This window comes from Papio anubis, chromosome 9 (genome assembly GCF_008728515.1).
Source record: "Papio anubis isolate 15944 chromosome 9, Panubis1.0, whole genome shotgun sequence".
NCBI classification, from domain to species: Eukaryota; Metazoa; Chordata; class Mammalia; order Primates; family Cercopithecidae; genus Papio; species Papio anubis.
Window position 1 is genome coordinate 37129547 of NC_044984.1, and position 14413 is coordinate 37143959.

The 14413-nt window shown below is 37.3% G+C and overlaps 1 protein-coding gene across 24 annotated transcripts in view; it reads left to right on the plus strand.

Annotated features, from left to right (window-relative positions):
* The window catches only part of PPHLN1 (periphilin 1), a 125597-nt gene that overhangs the window by 52067 nt on the left and 59117 nt on the right, over positions 1-14413 (plus strand). For 13 of the 24 annotated variants that reach the window (XM_017945801.3, XM_017945809.2, XM_017945792.3 and 10 more), the window contains 2 exons: positions 8633-8689; positions 11127-11206. In XM_017945801.3, the coding sequence (XP_017801290.1) occupies positions 8633-8689; positions 11127-11206 (137 nt within the window). The remainder of the gene's footprint in view (positions 1-8632; positions 8690-11126; positions 11207-14413) is intronic. The other 11 variants (XM_017945804.3, XM_017945797.3, XM_003906224.5 and 8 more) reach the window with 1 other exon arrangement.

Below are 14413 nucleotides of genomic sequence, written 5' to 3' on the forward strand. Positions count from 1 at the left end.
GAAGGTTATTTTAAGGATTTAAAACAAACACAGGCTGGGCACAGCAGCTCATGCCTGTAATCCTTGCACTTTGGGAAAGCCAAGGTGGAAGGATTACTCGAGCCCAGGAGTTTGAGACCAGCCTGGGCAAACATAGTGAGACCCGTGTATCTAAAAAAAAGAATTAAACAATTAGCTGGGTATGGTGATGTATGCCTGTATTTTCAGCTACTCGGAAGGCTGAGGCAGGAGGATCACTTGAGCCCAGGAGGTTGAGCCTATAGTAAACTGTCATCATGCCACTACACTCTAGCCTGGGCAGCAGAACGAGACTATGTCTCTAAAAATAAATAAATAAGTAAATAAATAAGCCACTTACATATATATGCCTGATTGTCCAAAATGTGCTTGGGACAGTTCTAGGTAACTGAAGGTTTTATTGTGGAGACTAATGTTAACAAGTATACTAGTATTTTCTCTTTTGCTTCTATGTACCCCACCCCTACCACAAAAAAAAAACCTTAAGAAGATAATCCGTAAGCCAAGCTTGTCCAACCCCCGTCCTGCAGGCCACATGCAGCCCAGGATGGGTTTGGATGCAACCCAACACAAATTAGTAAACTTTCTTAAAACATGAGGCTTTTTTGTGAAAAAAATTTTTTTTTTTTTAAGCTCACAAGCTGCTGTTACTGTTTGTCTTTTATGTGTGGCCCAAGATGATTCTTCTTCCAGTGCACCCCAGGGAAGCCAAAAGATTGGACACCCCTGCTCTAAGCTCTTATGAATGCTCACATGCACAGACATATCCAAAATTAGCCAGATACCATCTAAGACCCCCCAAAAAATTTTATTTATTTATTTTTTTATTTTATTTTATTTTATTTTTTTCTGAGACAGAGTCTTTTTCTGTCACCCAGGCTGGAGTGCAGTGATGTGATCTCAACTCACTGCAACCTCTGCTTCCCGAGTCAAGCAATTTTCCTGCCTCAGTCTCGCTAGTAGCTGGGATTACAAGCATGCACCACCAGGCCCAGCTAATTTTGTATTTTAGTAAAGATGGGGTTGCACCATATAGGCCAAGCTGGTCTCGAACTGCTGACCTCAAGTGATCCACCTGCCTCGGCCCCCCAAAGTGCTGGGATTATGGGCGTGAGCCACTGTGCCCTGCCCTTAGGATCTTTTTTTGGGATGTGTATGACTTAAATCCATATCCAATAATGATTTTCATTAACGAAGAAAGTATCTTTGGAAACTGATTATGAAAACTTTTTAACAAAACATGAATAAAAGAAGCTTAAAAGAGATTCTTACTTGACAGCTTATAATGAAATTATTAAGGGTAGTTATTGTGAATTAGCTTTTATTTTATCCTCAAAAACAGAAATTTGCGGGGAAAGCATCTTCTCTCTGTTGACCTGCTTTGGGCCTCTTAGTGGCCAAAACTCTTAAGGTCTGGGGATGAAATGTGGATGAGCCATAATGTGATGCTCCTGTCTTAGGGTCTCCAATATCCTTCACTCATCCTTTGAGGGCTCATACCTTTAATATTTGGAGTGATTTAAAGATTAAGTTGGTAGACTAAAATATGGGGTAAATTGAATGAAACAGAGCATATGACTTTGTTAATGCCTGCATCTATCTATCTTTCTTTCTCTCTCCCTTTCTTTCTTTCTTTTTCTTTCTTTCTTTCTTTCTTTCTTTCTTTCTTTCTTTCTTTCTTTCTTTTTCTTTCTTTCTTTTCTTTCTCTCTCTTTCTTTTTTTTCTCTCTCTTTCTTTCTTTTCTCTCTCTCTCTCTCTTTCTTTCTTTCTTTCTTTCTTTCTTTCTTTCTTTCTTTCTTTCTTTCTTTCTTTCTTTCTTTCTTTCTTTTTCTTTCTTTCTTTTCTTTCTTTTCTTTTCTTTTCTTTTCTTTCTTTCTTGTTATTTAGCTTTGAAAGTAAAGTTCTTTAAATCAAGAAAAAGTTTATTCTGGGAAAACTCTATTTTCAAGTATTCCTTAACTACTTGGGCTGAACTATGAAAATTTTTTCTATTTTCCTTTCCTGTTTTCAGAATCATTACATAAGAAATCTTGCAAAAAAAGTTAATGGAGGTCGTATTTTAAATAATACATGGGAAAAGTTATTATTTGACCTATTTCAGATACCGGTTTTTGCATTAAATCTAAATGTCACAAATATTGCAGCACCTGGCTTTTCTTCAAAAGAGAACTAAGACACGGGGTTCTTCACTTATCAGTCACTTAAGCTGGGATAATTACCCACGTGTTAAAATTAAGTTTTCTGGTATAAATTGAAATTTTGACAAAGACTTAAAATATTATTATAAGTATAAATAACAGATTAAAATAATTATGCCCTCATTTTAAAAAATTAACAATTTTTTCCTTTCTGTTCGTACTTTTAGATTAATTTTTCCTATTTTAATGATCACTATTGGTTTGGCTATAGTGATTTTACAACATTTTAAAATTCAACTGCTTATTTCCCATTTTGTGCTTACACACATACACACACATTTAATTAAATCTCTTCTACTTAGCCTTTTGAATTAATCTTCTGGAACTTTGTACTTCTTCAAACTAATTCTCCTTCTAAATCAAACTTGTTTTCATCCTGTACTTTACTTGCAAGAATATTCTTACTATAACTTAGTTGGGCTGACCTGGATATGCAATATTATTTTTAGTTCCTTTTTGTTGTCCATGTTCACATGCTAGCAGTGCAGATTGTCCTAGTTAACCTCATTTCCTTTCTCCCTGTGTATTATGATGCTTTCCCAAGTAAATTTTTTTTTATATTTACCTCGTATACTCGAAGTTTATTTTTATCATAATTAATCTAAATATCTCCACATTTGTCAATTCTAATACTTATTTTCTTTTTTTCCCTCTTTGAAATGATCCCATGTTTTCCTATCCCACACTTTTATCATTTGCCTTTTATTTAAGCTATAACATTAAAAGTGATGAAAAAATCACTAAGTTTGGTCTCCCACACCTATTTTTTGTTAAAGTATTAGTACTTCTTGTGATAAATTTACTAAATCACAATCTACTCCTTCTGTATAGCTCATTCTTTATGAAAGAATTAAAATCTTCTTCAGTAACATCTACTTAATACTAGTTATTCTTTTTAGAGCCATATATAAAGATATTTCTTCCTTTTATGTTGTAACCTGTTATATATTGGAGGAGTACTATCATATTCATGATTTTTTTTCCAGGTTTAAATATATTTGGTTTATTTTGCTGTTCCTTTTATTTGTCATGGTTTCCAGACCTTTTGCTTTCCCTATTTTTCCTTCTGTTTCTTGTAATTTATAATACCAGAAGTGAATTTTTATTTTAGCAACCACATTTCATTACTGGATTGTAGGCAACTGAAACCTAAGCTATTTTCACGTAAACAAAATACGTGAACAAATGCCTCTCAGGCTGTACTTTTTCAGGTGCAATTGTTTGTGTGTAGTTAATGCACTGAAAAAAAACAAACAAACTAGAAATGCTACATTTTATCTAATTAACTTTAGCTTATTTTGTTTTATAGAATTCTCAAAATCTCATTTAGCGATTCTGTATATTAGTACCCGATAAGAACAGCTTGTATTATCTGCAAATTAAGTATGCTGGATATGTTTTGTATTATTTGTTAATAATTTATGTTGAGGAGCATAAGGCCAACTGTGGAAACCTCTAGAGATCTGTTAACCTGAACCTTTTATCGGCATTGTTTGTTGCTATTCAACAATTATGATCCCTTATCTTTACTATTATCTTATTTTCATTTCCACTTGAGAATCTCAAGGAAGACCCTTCAGGTGTTTCTTGAAACTCTTAAGTTACAAATATTTCTTCTATCAAAACAGTAACATAGAGATTATCTTGCTTTGTTGTTGTAAATCCACTATGGCTCCTAGAGATGAAACTACCTCTCTGTTAATTCATTTTAAACATTTGCTAGGGATTAATCCCACATTTATCAGAGATACTTACATATTTAGATTCTGTGACATTTTGGTTGAATTTTAAAATACTTTTACTTTGCAAAATTTGCAAGTTTATTGTTTATTTTGCTTGGCCTCTGTTTTTTCTGTAGCTCTAACTTTGGGCCTAGCTTCCCTTATTTTTCTTATGTCAACGACCATTATTAAGAATAGAAGGTATTTTTAAAAAACATACTATTAGTCATTAGTGTTTAATTGTTTTTAAAAATACATCTTCTAAGAGAACTGAAAGTGTACAAGAATTAAAGTACTGTTTTGAGACAAGTATATTTGGAAGATAGAGTTCATTTTTGAATGTCAGTCTAATAGAAGAAGACATATGTCTTAAGACTGGTTGGCTATAAAATTTGAAGTCTCCATGAATTTTTTGATTATAGCTGAAATTCTTTTTTTTTAAAAAAACTATTCTAGACTTATTGGTAATATAGCCGAAATTCTGATAAAATTTTGAACTTTAATTTTGCTTTTAGGTGAAGGCTTTTCTGTGCAGATTTGAAGAAGTAATATGAATATAGAAATAAGGCTTTATCTTCAGATCATGTATATTAGGCAACAGGAAGAGAGGATAAAGTCATTCTCTTAGCAGTGAAATATCGTAGCATTTCTTGGTTTGAAGCCCACTATGTTGTGTTCAATACGTACATCTCTTAATCAACACACATGTATTGAACATAAATTGTTTGCCAAGCAAGATAGATTCAATCTCTGCCCTCTGAGTTTATGATCTAGTCAGGAAGACAAACAAGAAATTAAATAGGAGTAAACATTTTAGGTGACATCTGAAGGGTTAGTAGAAGGTGAAGGATGCTAGTGGAGAAGGTTTATGGGGATGAGTTACATCATGTGGAGTCCCTAAAGTATAATTTAATAGTTCCCTGAAACATTTTAGGCTGTCACTTGATCTAGACTATTAATGCGCTGTTGAGTTAGATTCTATAACATATTCTTCTTGTTTGAGGATCCATTGTTTACTCACAGGAGAGCTTTGGCTATGAGTTTTGTAGCTAAATCCTAAGATTATAGCTATAGCTTTTCTGGCATCTTAATGATCAAGGTTCTAAAACAAATCAATTAATGCCATATGCATAGGAATTTTATTGTATCCCCGTTTTAGCACTTAGTATATTCTGTCAGTAGCAAACGTTCATAATGTGTGCAGATGATGTTTTCCTTATATATTTAAAAGTGTGCCCACATGGTTTTAGCTTATGTATTAAAGGAGATCTCTACTCAGAAGTGTGCTTCCAAGTATTCAGTCAGTTGGCCTTTGCTTTAACTTGTTGCAACTCTGACCTCCAAAAGACAGATCTTGAGGGAAGCAGAGGTGATGCAATACTTTCTCTACCCCTCTACCTGTTTCTTTTCTCTGGTATTTTTTGGTGTCTTTAACATGAGAACATTTTTCTTGTGTCTCTTTTCTAATTCATATATTCTTGAGTAAATCAGTAGATCTCTGAGAAACATGTTTTTCCTAACCAAGAGTCCCAAATACCCACATCTTCATCCATGATCTGGTAAAAGAATTTTCTCATCATCTGTGTAGCCACATCTTCATTTATTTATATCTTAATTGCTCTTCAAATATTCAGCTGTTGAAGAAGAAATCAATGTACTACCTGTGTTGGTGAAGTTTGTTTCTTGATGGGACTTGCACTCAAAAATACCTGGTTTGTCCCTGTTTGCCAAGCACTGCGCTGAGAATCTGATAGTTTGCAAGACATAGCCCCTAACTTTATCATCTCTTATGATTATGTTATTTTTTTTCCCCTGCAGTGTCCTTTTTTCCTACCTGGGTTCACTTGATGTAGGATTGGATGAATCTGGTTAGATTTATCATTTCTTTTAGCAGGAAAACACAACAGCAAGAAAGTGTATTTCTAAAAGATCCTATTAGATTGCATTCAGCCATTGCATTCAAGGAGTCACCAAATACTCTGAAACTCTTGCAGAACTTCCTGAGTGTGTTGTGGAATGTTAAGCTGCTTCTCCGGCTTTTGATTTCACTTCAATGGGAAAAACATTATATGGAACCAGTATTTGAAATTCCTTTTTATTTCCTTTTTTCCCCATTTATTCTTTCACTTATTAATATATAGACAGGGATTTTGGTTTCTGTACTGCCACTTTCAGAATTTTTTTTTTTCTGGTTTCTTTTCTCCATCCTAATTTGGAACTCATTTTCTTTAGCAAGTCACAACAAAGGCAGGAATGTTTTCAACCTTTTTAGCTTGCTGTCAAGCACAGAGGTAGTGTCTGCTTACAAAGATCATGAGTGAGATGAATTTGAGGTAATAGCTCAATAGCTAATGAGTAGCAGTCTGTTAGTTAGAAGGTAGAACAGTGAGTGAAAGAGGCAGATTTTAGAGACTTTTATATTCATTGTATTGGTTGGAGCCAAATAAAAATAGAAAAAAAGATTAAGGTTAGGAGGAACACTCACATTTAAGGAACAATAACCAACAAAAATGAAAGAGAAAGCGGTAGCCGTGAAGATGTAAGGGGGCAAACAGAAGTAAAAAGATACGAAAAACAAATAGCAAAATATTAAGAAAAACTTGTTTATAAATCATTAAAGTGCTATAAGAGGATAAGAAGAACGAGACCTTTTAGTTTTAATATGAGCACATCAGTGGAAACTTTGGGATGAAGAGTTTAAGTACAGTGGTGGTGTTTCTATTGTCTCTTATTGCATTACAAAAAAAAAACAAAACGCAAAACTTAGAGAATTAAAACAATAACTACTTACTTGTTCATGACTGCAATTTAGCTGGGTAGTTTTACTGGTCTGTTAGAAGATTGTTAAATAGTCCAAGCCTACCTAAGACAATGCTAAAGGGAATTTGTAATTATATGTGGTAATGCCTACAGTGTCTCTGAAGTTTGGAATCAAAATCAAACACATCCACAGTGGTGTGTTGGTAAACTGACTCTCCAAGCTTAAAAAGATAAGATTTGTAGCATTTGCTGATACCTATGGAGTGTATCTCTCATAGTTCAGCTTCCAACATGGAGTAACTGAAGACAAAGTTAAAGGGATGCATGCAATCCACTATCAGGAGCTAATATGAATTGGCTTAAGGCTCCAGTACTTTTCTCTGAAATATCACCATTATCTCTTCATTCAAGAAAGAATTTGAGGCAGCTTAATGAAATAAACACTTAATAAAATAGGATTAAATAAGTGGAGCAGGAGTTTTATGTAAAAGGAAAATAAGGATAGGAAAGTAAAAGTAAGAATAAAGTTGGTAGTATATGAAATAAATGCCCATCATAAGGCTCTGAACAGTTGCTATAGGTGAACTAAGAGTTTGGCCAAAACAAAGCTAAAAGAATCAAGAATAAAGTTAGTAGTGTATGAAGTGATTGTCCATCGTGAGGCTCTGAGCAATTGCTGTAGCTGAACTAAGGGTTTGGCTGGGCGTGGTGACTCACGCCTGTAATCCCAGCACTTTTGGAGGCCGAGGCGGGTGGATCACGAGGTTAGGAGTTCAAGACCAGTCTGGTCAAGATAGTGAAACCTCGTCTCTACTTAAAAAAAAAAAAAAAAAAAAAAAATTAGCCGGACGTGCTGGCAAGTGCCTGTAATCTCAGCTACTCGGGAGGCTGAGGCAGGAGAATTGCTTGAACTGGCAGGGGGCAGGGCGAGCGGAGGTTGCAGTGAGCCGAGATCATGCCACTGCACTCCAGCCTGGGCAACAGAGTGAGACTCTGTCTCAAAAAAAAAAAAAAAAACAAGAATCAAGAAGAGTGTTGACAGTCAGCAAATAAAAACAAGTCAGCTTATCAGGAGAAACAAAACTTGCTGGGATGCTAGAGAGAGATCAGTGAATAATAAAAGGATACTGCATCCTCAACATTATTGCAAAAGTAAAATGGCAATATTTGCATGATGTTTCTTGAAACCTTTTAAGGCAAGATGCTGATAGTGCCAAAACAATTCAGAAAAAATGTTATTTTCTCAGAAAAAAATGTAAAATTGGCGACTTGGGATCTGTAGAGAAGGATTTGAAGTCATTGTTATGGAGTTTGTATCTTACTGAAAAAATACCTGGGAGCCCTGACTACTGGTATATTTAGGCTGTTTAGTAAGATGATTCCATCCATATCATTAAAAGTTTGCAGACAAGGAAGCTAACAAAATATTTCAAGATTCTAAATGTGGGATAATTAGGGGCTCAACTAGTATCCTTTTTTAACTGGTAGGAGTGATCCATCTTTCATTTTTGACTGTGTATGCAGGTGTGCTCCTTTCCCAGGCCTTCCAGTGACAGCTTTATGGATGGAGAGAATTCGACTAGGTACTTTCAGTGATGAATAAGATGTGATCTTTGTCTTCAGCTTTCCATGTCTTGTCTTGCTATGACCCTTTTCTCATTCCTCTCTGCCCTTGTTATCCTTGACTGGTCTTATCCTGACAGTTCCCACTGGCTTCGCGCCTTAAGTGGAGATTTTTTCCTCCCATTCTTTATTCCCCTTCAGTGGTGATTGCTTAGGCAGCCCAACTTGAAAGTAGGGTAGGAAAGAGTTTAGGGTCACCAGAAAGTGCTCAGAAGGCCCTGTTCTCATCACTCTTACTTCTGAGTTCTTCTCTTGTTCCTCTTGGGCACAGAGGTGCTGCTGTTAATTCCTCCCTGCCCACCTTTCCATAGAGTCCGTGCGTCCTGGTGCCTCCTACAAACGGCAGAATGAAGGAAATCCTGAAAGAGGTGAGTTTTGAGCTAGACTCTGATTTGGGATTGTGAAGGGGTGGGAGACTTGAATTGATAGCGGTTATGGAAATGGGGAAAGTGTATAACTGCTCCATTAGTCTGTTGTCAGAACCAGAGTTAACAGTAGACCTAGGTACTAGGATTTGGGGGGCATTTGTGGGCTGGTATCTGGGCTAACCATTCCTGGTTGGGAATAGCCACTCCATAGAAGATCTGTAGAATAGACAGGCCATTGGAAGATAGGACCTGACAACAATAGGATCAAGTGATTTCTATTTACTTTTTTTGTGCTCTTTCTTTTGCTATTTGTATCATTGTTTTCTTTATCCTTTGCTACTTGCTTTCTGCTTCCATTGTTGCAACAGGGATATATGAATATATGTGGATATATGATAAACCTCCTGCACCACCGTTCAGTGTTCCTTTGCTTCTGTGCATGAAAGTGGTTGATAACGACTTAAATTAGCCTTCGGGCAGCTAAAATCAGGAAAGGTCTAAGACTATACTTTGGGATCATATGTTTGTAACGGAAACACTAAGCAAAAGATCAACAGCTGCTTGTGACAGGTTTTTTTCCCCCTCTGTGTCTAGCTGATATGTGCTAAAGAATTGAGCCTGTAATTATGCCTTTAATAAGCATAATGTGCTGTGCTGGTTGGTCCAGTGCCTCGTCTCCTTTGAAGGGATTGCTTATCTGAATAGGATTGGGAGGTCATTGCATCTTAGGGAAAGAAAAGCGAGGTTCATCTTTTTATCTGATTTTCGAGTGCCTACCCTTTTCTTGAAGGACTTGAGCTAAGTAGGCCACGGATATTTGGAAATGAATAAGCTATGACACTTGTTCCTCCGAGAGCTTTTGTTGTAGTGGGATACACTGACACTATCACACTACAATGTGAAATTTGCCACATGCAATGGAAATACAATAAGGAATGACTAAATAAATCATGTTCTTGGCCATTTGGGATACAGCAGTGGTTCTTTTGAGTTTTAAGGTCTACAAGAACTTTTAAAGTTGCTTAGGGTGAAAGCCTCTTGTGGTATGACCTGTTAAAACACTCTAAGGCTGTATCTTTCTAGTGCTGTTAGAGCTTAAAAATTGGAATATTCAGCCTAGGGCAGGAGTCCTCAACCTCTGCACAATTGACATGTAAGGCCAGTTAGTTCTTTGTTGTTGGGGGTGTCCCCCATAGCAGGATATTTACCAGCATCCCTGTTTTCTACTAAATATGTGCTAGAGTAGCCATCTCCCACTTGTGACAGTCAAAAATATCTGCACATACTGCCAAATGTCTGCAGAGGGGAGATGTGAAATTGTCCTTAGTTAAGAACCACTGGGCTAGAGAAAGCGTTTTGGGTCTGTAGGACATTAGAAAGGTGTTATTCACCACTGTCCTAGGTGGTTGGAAGTCTTTGAGCCTCCAGGACCTTCTTATCTATCTTGGCTGTGTCAGGAAGAGCGTAAGAGGCTTTTTGACTGAAGCTGGCTTTGCCTCAGTTTCAAAGTCGCTTTATCTCTGCTTTTGCTCCTGACTGCTTTCCTGTTAATCCACTGTCCAGTCTCGACCAGCTTCTGTGTGACTCCAAATTTGATGCCACTTTCTCTTCTCATGTTATTAATTTTGTTAGTTTTTCTAGCAACAAAGGGCAGAGGATTATATATTTGACACATATAGACAATTTAATGAAATGTTTTTCTGTAACAGCTCACTGTTATTAATTTTTAAGAGTATATTTAACTAAACCTATCTTTTAGGGAGTTGTTGAACCTGCTAAAGTAATACTGTTTAAATGTATTTTCTGGCTCAAGTTTCTATAAAAAATCATATACATACAGCACTATGTGAGTAAAGTGACTAAAGGTAAAGATTAGTGACTTTATCTCATAACAGGTTTATTGTTAACCATTTAACAAATATTTGGGCATTCATTAATGCCAGGCACTGGATTAGTGCTCTGAATTACAGCTTTCTAACTTTATGTTTAAAACTATCTAAACATTTCAGGAATATCTGTTAAAGTTCCTATATAGATCCTCCTTGAGCTACCCCTTAATTAACTAGTCCTCCTTGGTATCTTTATATATAATAACTATCTTTGTATTTTTATTGTGATATATCAAACATTAGCATTTAGGAGCATGAAAGAAGTAGCATTCATGGTTTTAAAAAACTTTCTTGAAGTCTCTGTGGCTCCATGTTTACTTACTGGCAGTGCTGTGGCCTAGACTGGCTTCTGTGATATCCTTTGGTTCCAGGTTATTTCAGATTGTTGATGGTGATCAGCCTCTGAGAGGTAGTTTTAGATAGTAACCTATTTAAAGTTTTTAGTAGTAAAATAAAGTGTATGACCCCCTCATTAATTCCATTACAAAATTACTTTATCAAAAACAAATTAGCTAGAAAAAAATTACATCTTATATTTTCTTATATAGATAAAGAGAGGCCTGTCCAGTCTTTGAAAACATCAAGAGATACTTCACCCTCAAGTGGTTCAGCAGTTTCTTCATCAAAGGTTTGTTATATTTCTAAAATCAGTTTAAAGAAGAATTACAAATTGAGATGGACTGACTAGTATAGATGCTTTTATTCTTTACTGTTACACCAAGGGAGCTAATTTGCTGCATTTAAAAACTTCAATTTTTGGCTAGGTGTGGTGGCTCATGCCTGTAATCCCAGGGCTTTGAGAGACTGAGATGTGAGAGTTGCTTGAGGCCAGGAGTTCACAACTAGCCTGGGTAACATAGCAAGACTTTATTTTAAAAATTAAAAATTAGCTAGATGTGGTGGCATGCACCTGTAGTCCTAGCTATTCAGGAGGCTGAGGTGAGAGGATTACTTGAGCCCAGGAGGTTGAGCCAGCAGTGAGCTATGATTGCACCACTGCACTCTAGCCTGGGTGACAGAGCAAGATGCTGTCTCTAAAAAATAAAAATAGGCCTGGCACAGTGGCTCACACCTGTAATCCCAACACCTTGTGAGGCCGAGGAGGGTGGTTCTTGAGGTCAGGAGGTCGAGACCATCCTGGCTAACACAGTGAAACCCTGTCTCTACTAAAAGTACAAAGAATTGGCTGCACGTGGTGGCTCACGCCTGTAATCCTAGCACTTTGGGAGGCCGAGGCAGGCGGACCATGAGGTCAAGAGATCGAGACCATCCTGGCCAACATGGTGAAACCCTGTCTATACTAAAAATACAAAAAAATTAGCCAGGCATGGTGGCGGGTGCGTGTAGTCCCAGCTACTCGGGGGGCTGAGGCAGGAGAATGGCGTGAACTTAGGAGGCAGAACTTGCAGTGAGCCAAGATCACGCCACTGCACTCCAGCTTGGTAACAGAGTGAGACTCCATCTCAAAAGAAAAAAAAAAGGAAAAGCAAAAAATGAAGAATTACCCGGGTGTGGTGGTGGGCGCCTGTAGTCCCAGATACTTGGGAGGCCAAGGCAGGAAAATTGCTTGAATCTGGGAGGTGGAGGTTATGCTGAGCTGAGATCGTGCCGCTGCACTCCAGCCTGGGTGACAGAGTGAGACTGTGTCTCAAAAAAATAAAAACCAAAACCCCTTACATTTTAAGTAACCACAGCTTGAAAATAGCAGCCCGAGTTTGCCATTTTCTATGAGAAAAATGGGCAGTTTTCTCATTGAATTTTTAACACAGTCTATGCCAAATTTAGTAGTTATTGTTGCAACCCATGTTCTCATCTTGACCATAACCAGGTTGGATGGGTTATATCTGGTGGATTGTGCTTTTATTTGGGGCGTTGAGAGTGTAGGCAGAGACCTAACATGTATGGTGTATTTTTTCTCTTATTAATTCATGCAGAAATCTTATGTTAGTAGGTACATATCTCTATTCTATAGTAGAGTGAGGACTCAGGAGTTAAATTAATTTCTTACGGACACAGCTACCCCTCACTGTGTCATTCGTCTCATTCCTACCTTCCTAGCATCTCAAAACATAAATCCTCAGAAATTACAAGCTTGACAAGTTGCTGTTTCCATCTGTTTTCTCCAGTTAGAAGTTCTCTTCACAGATATCATACCCTTTCTCTTAGCCATAACGGTTGTTACATCCGTTATCTGTTCACTTCTTTTCATTCTGCCTTACATACTTTTTGGCTTTTCAGGAAGAGTAGATATCATCTAGCAGTCTATACTGGGTGTTCGGGGGGCAGCTGCTTCCCTGCCTCAGAAGGAAAAAAACAAGCTTCTTTGTGACAACTTGTATCTTTGGAACTTTCCCAGAAGTCTGAGTGTTCTGGGATTCTGGATTTTGAATAGCAAAGACCAACTGGATTATGGTTCTGTCTTAATTGTATCAAGGGTACTTTACCCACCTGGAAGACTGCCTTGGTTTTCATGTCAGGTAATAGATGAAAGAAGAGTAAATAGTACCTGCCTACCAAAGTCACTACAAAAATTCAAATTATTATATATGAAATATTTTCTCTGAAATATACTGCTATCTGTATATAAGTTACAACATAGAGTTTTGTGCTACGTTAAAATGTTTAGTGGAAAACCCGTGTTGGATTTTTAACCACTTTTGTCCGATAGTTTCATGTAGATCAAGCTTGATCTACATGCACCTGTGGCCCAGGATGGCTTTAAATGCAGCCCAACACAAATTCCTAAACTGTCTTAAAACATTATGTGATTTTTTTTTTCCTTTTTTTTTTTTTAAGCTCGTCAGCTATTCTTAGTGTTAGTGAGTGTATTTGATGTGTTGCCCAAGACAATTCTTCTCATGTGGCCAAGGGAAGCCAAATATTGGACACCCCTCATGTAAATGTTTGCATTTTTGTTTCACAGACAATAAAGTCTTTTTTTTTTTTGTATATGAAAATAGAGATGGGGTCTTGCTATGTTGCCCAGCCTGGTTTCAAACTCCTGGTCTCAAATGATCGTCCCACCTTGGCATCCTAAAGTGCTGGGATTACAGGCATGAGCCGCTCTGCCTAGCCAGACTATAAAATCTTAAAATGGAATCAAAATATCACAATTTTAGATCCATAGCTATTTTATGTATTCAGAAGGTAGTGCCTTCTTTGATTTGCCCAAGGTCACATGGTAGCTGTGGGGAGCTTTATGAGCCTAGATTTCCTGATTTGGTGAACTCTTTGATGTAACATTATGGCTGCCCATATGTTGGGATACTTTTTCAGAGTTTGTTAGTTTCAAATGATAGGTTTTCAAATGTGTGGACAGAATGATGGTAAGTTATAGTAGGCTTTTGCTTCATTCTTTTTGAAGGACCGGGGGAACGGGGTTTCACTCTGTCGTCCAGGCTGGAGTGTAGTGGCATAATCTGGGCTCACTGCAACCTCCACCTCCCAGGTTCAAGCAATTCTCCTGCTTCAACCTCCCAAGTAGCTGGGATTACAGGCGCCTGCCACCACACCTGGCTAATTTTTGTATTTGTAGTAGAGATGGGGTTTCACCATGTTGGCCAGGCTGGTCTGGTCTTGCACTCCTGACCTCAGATGATCCGCCCGCCTCAGCCTCCCAAAGTGCTGGGATTATAGGTATGAGCCACTGCTCCCAGCCGCTTCATTCTTTGCTAGAGAGAAGTCGTATAATTGTTTTTGGTCTTTAACTTTCTCTTAAATAGGTATGACCCCTCACCCCCCGGAAAAAAACCCAGCTTTCTTGGATATATTTGTGTTTGTATATGTGTTTTCTTCTTCTAACTAGCTTTTTAAAAAACCTTCTATTACTAAGTAA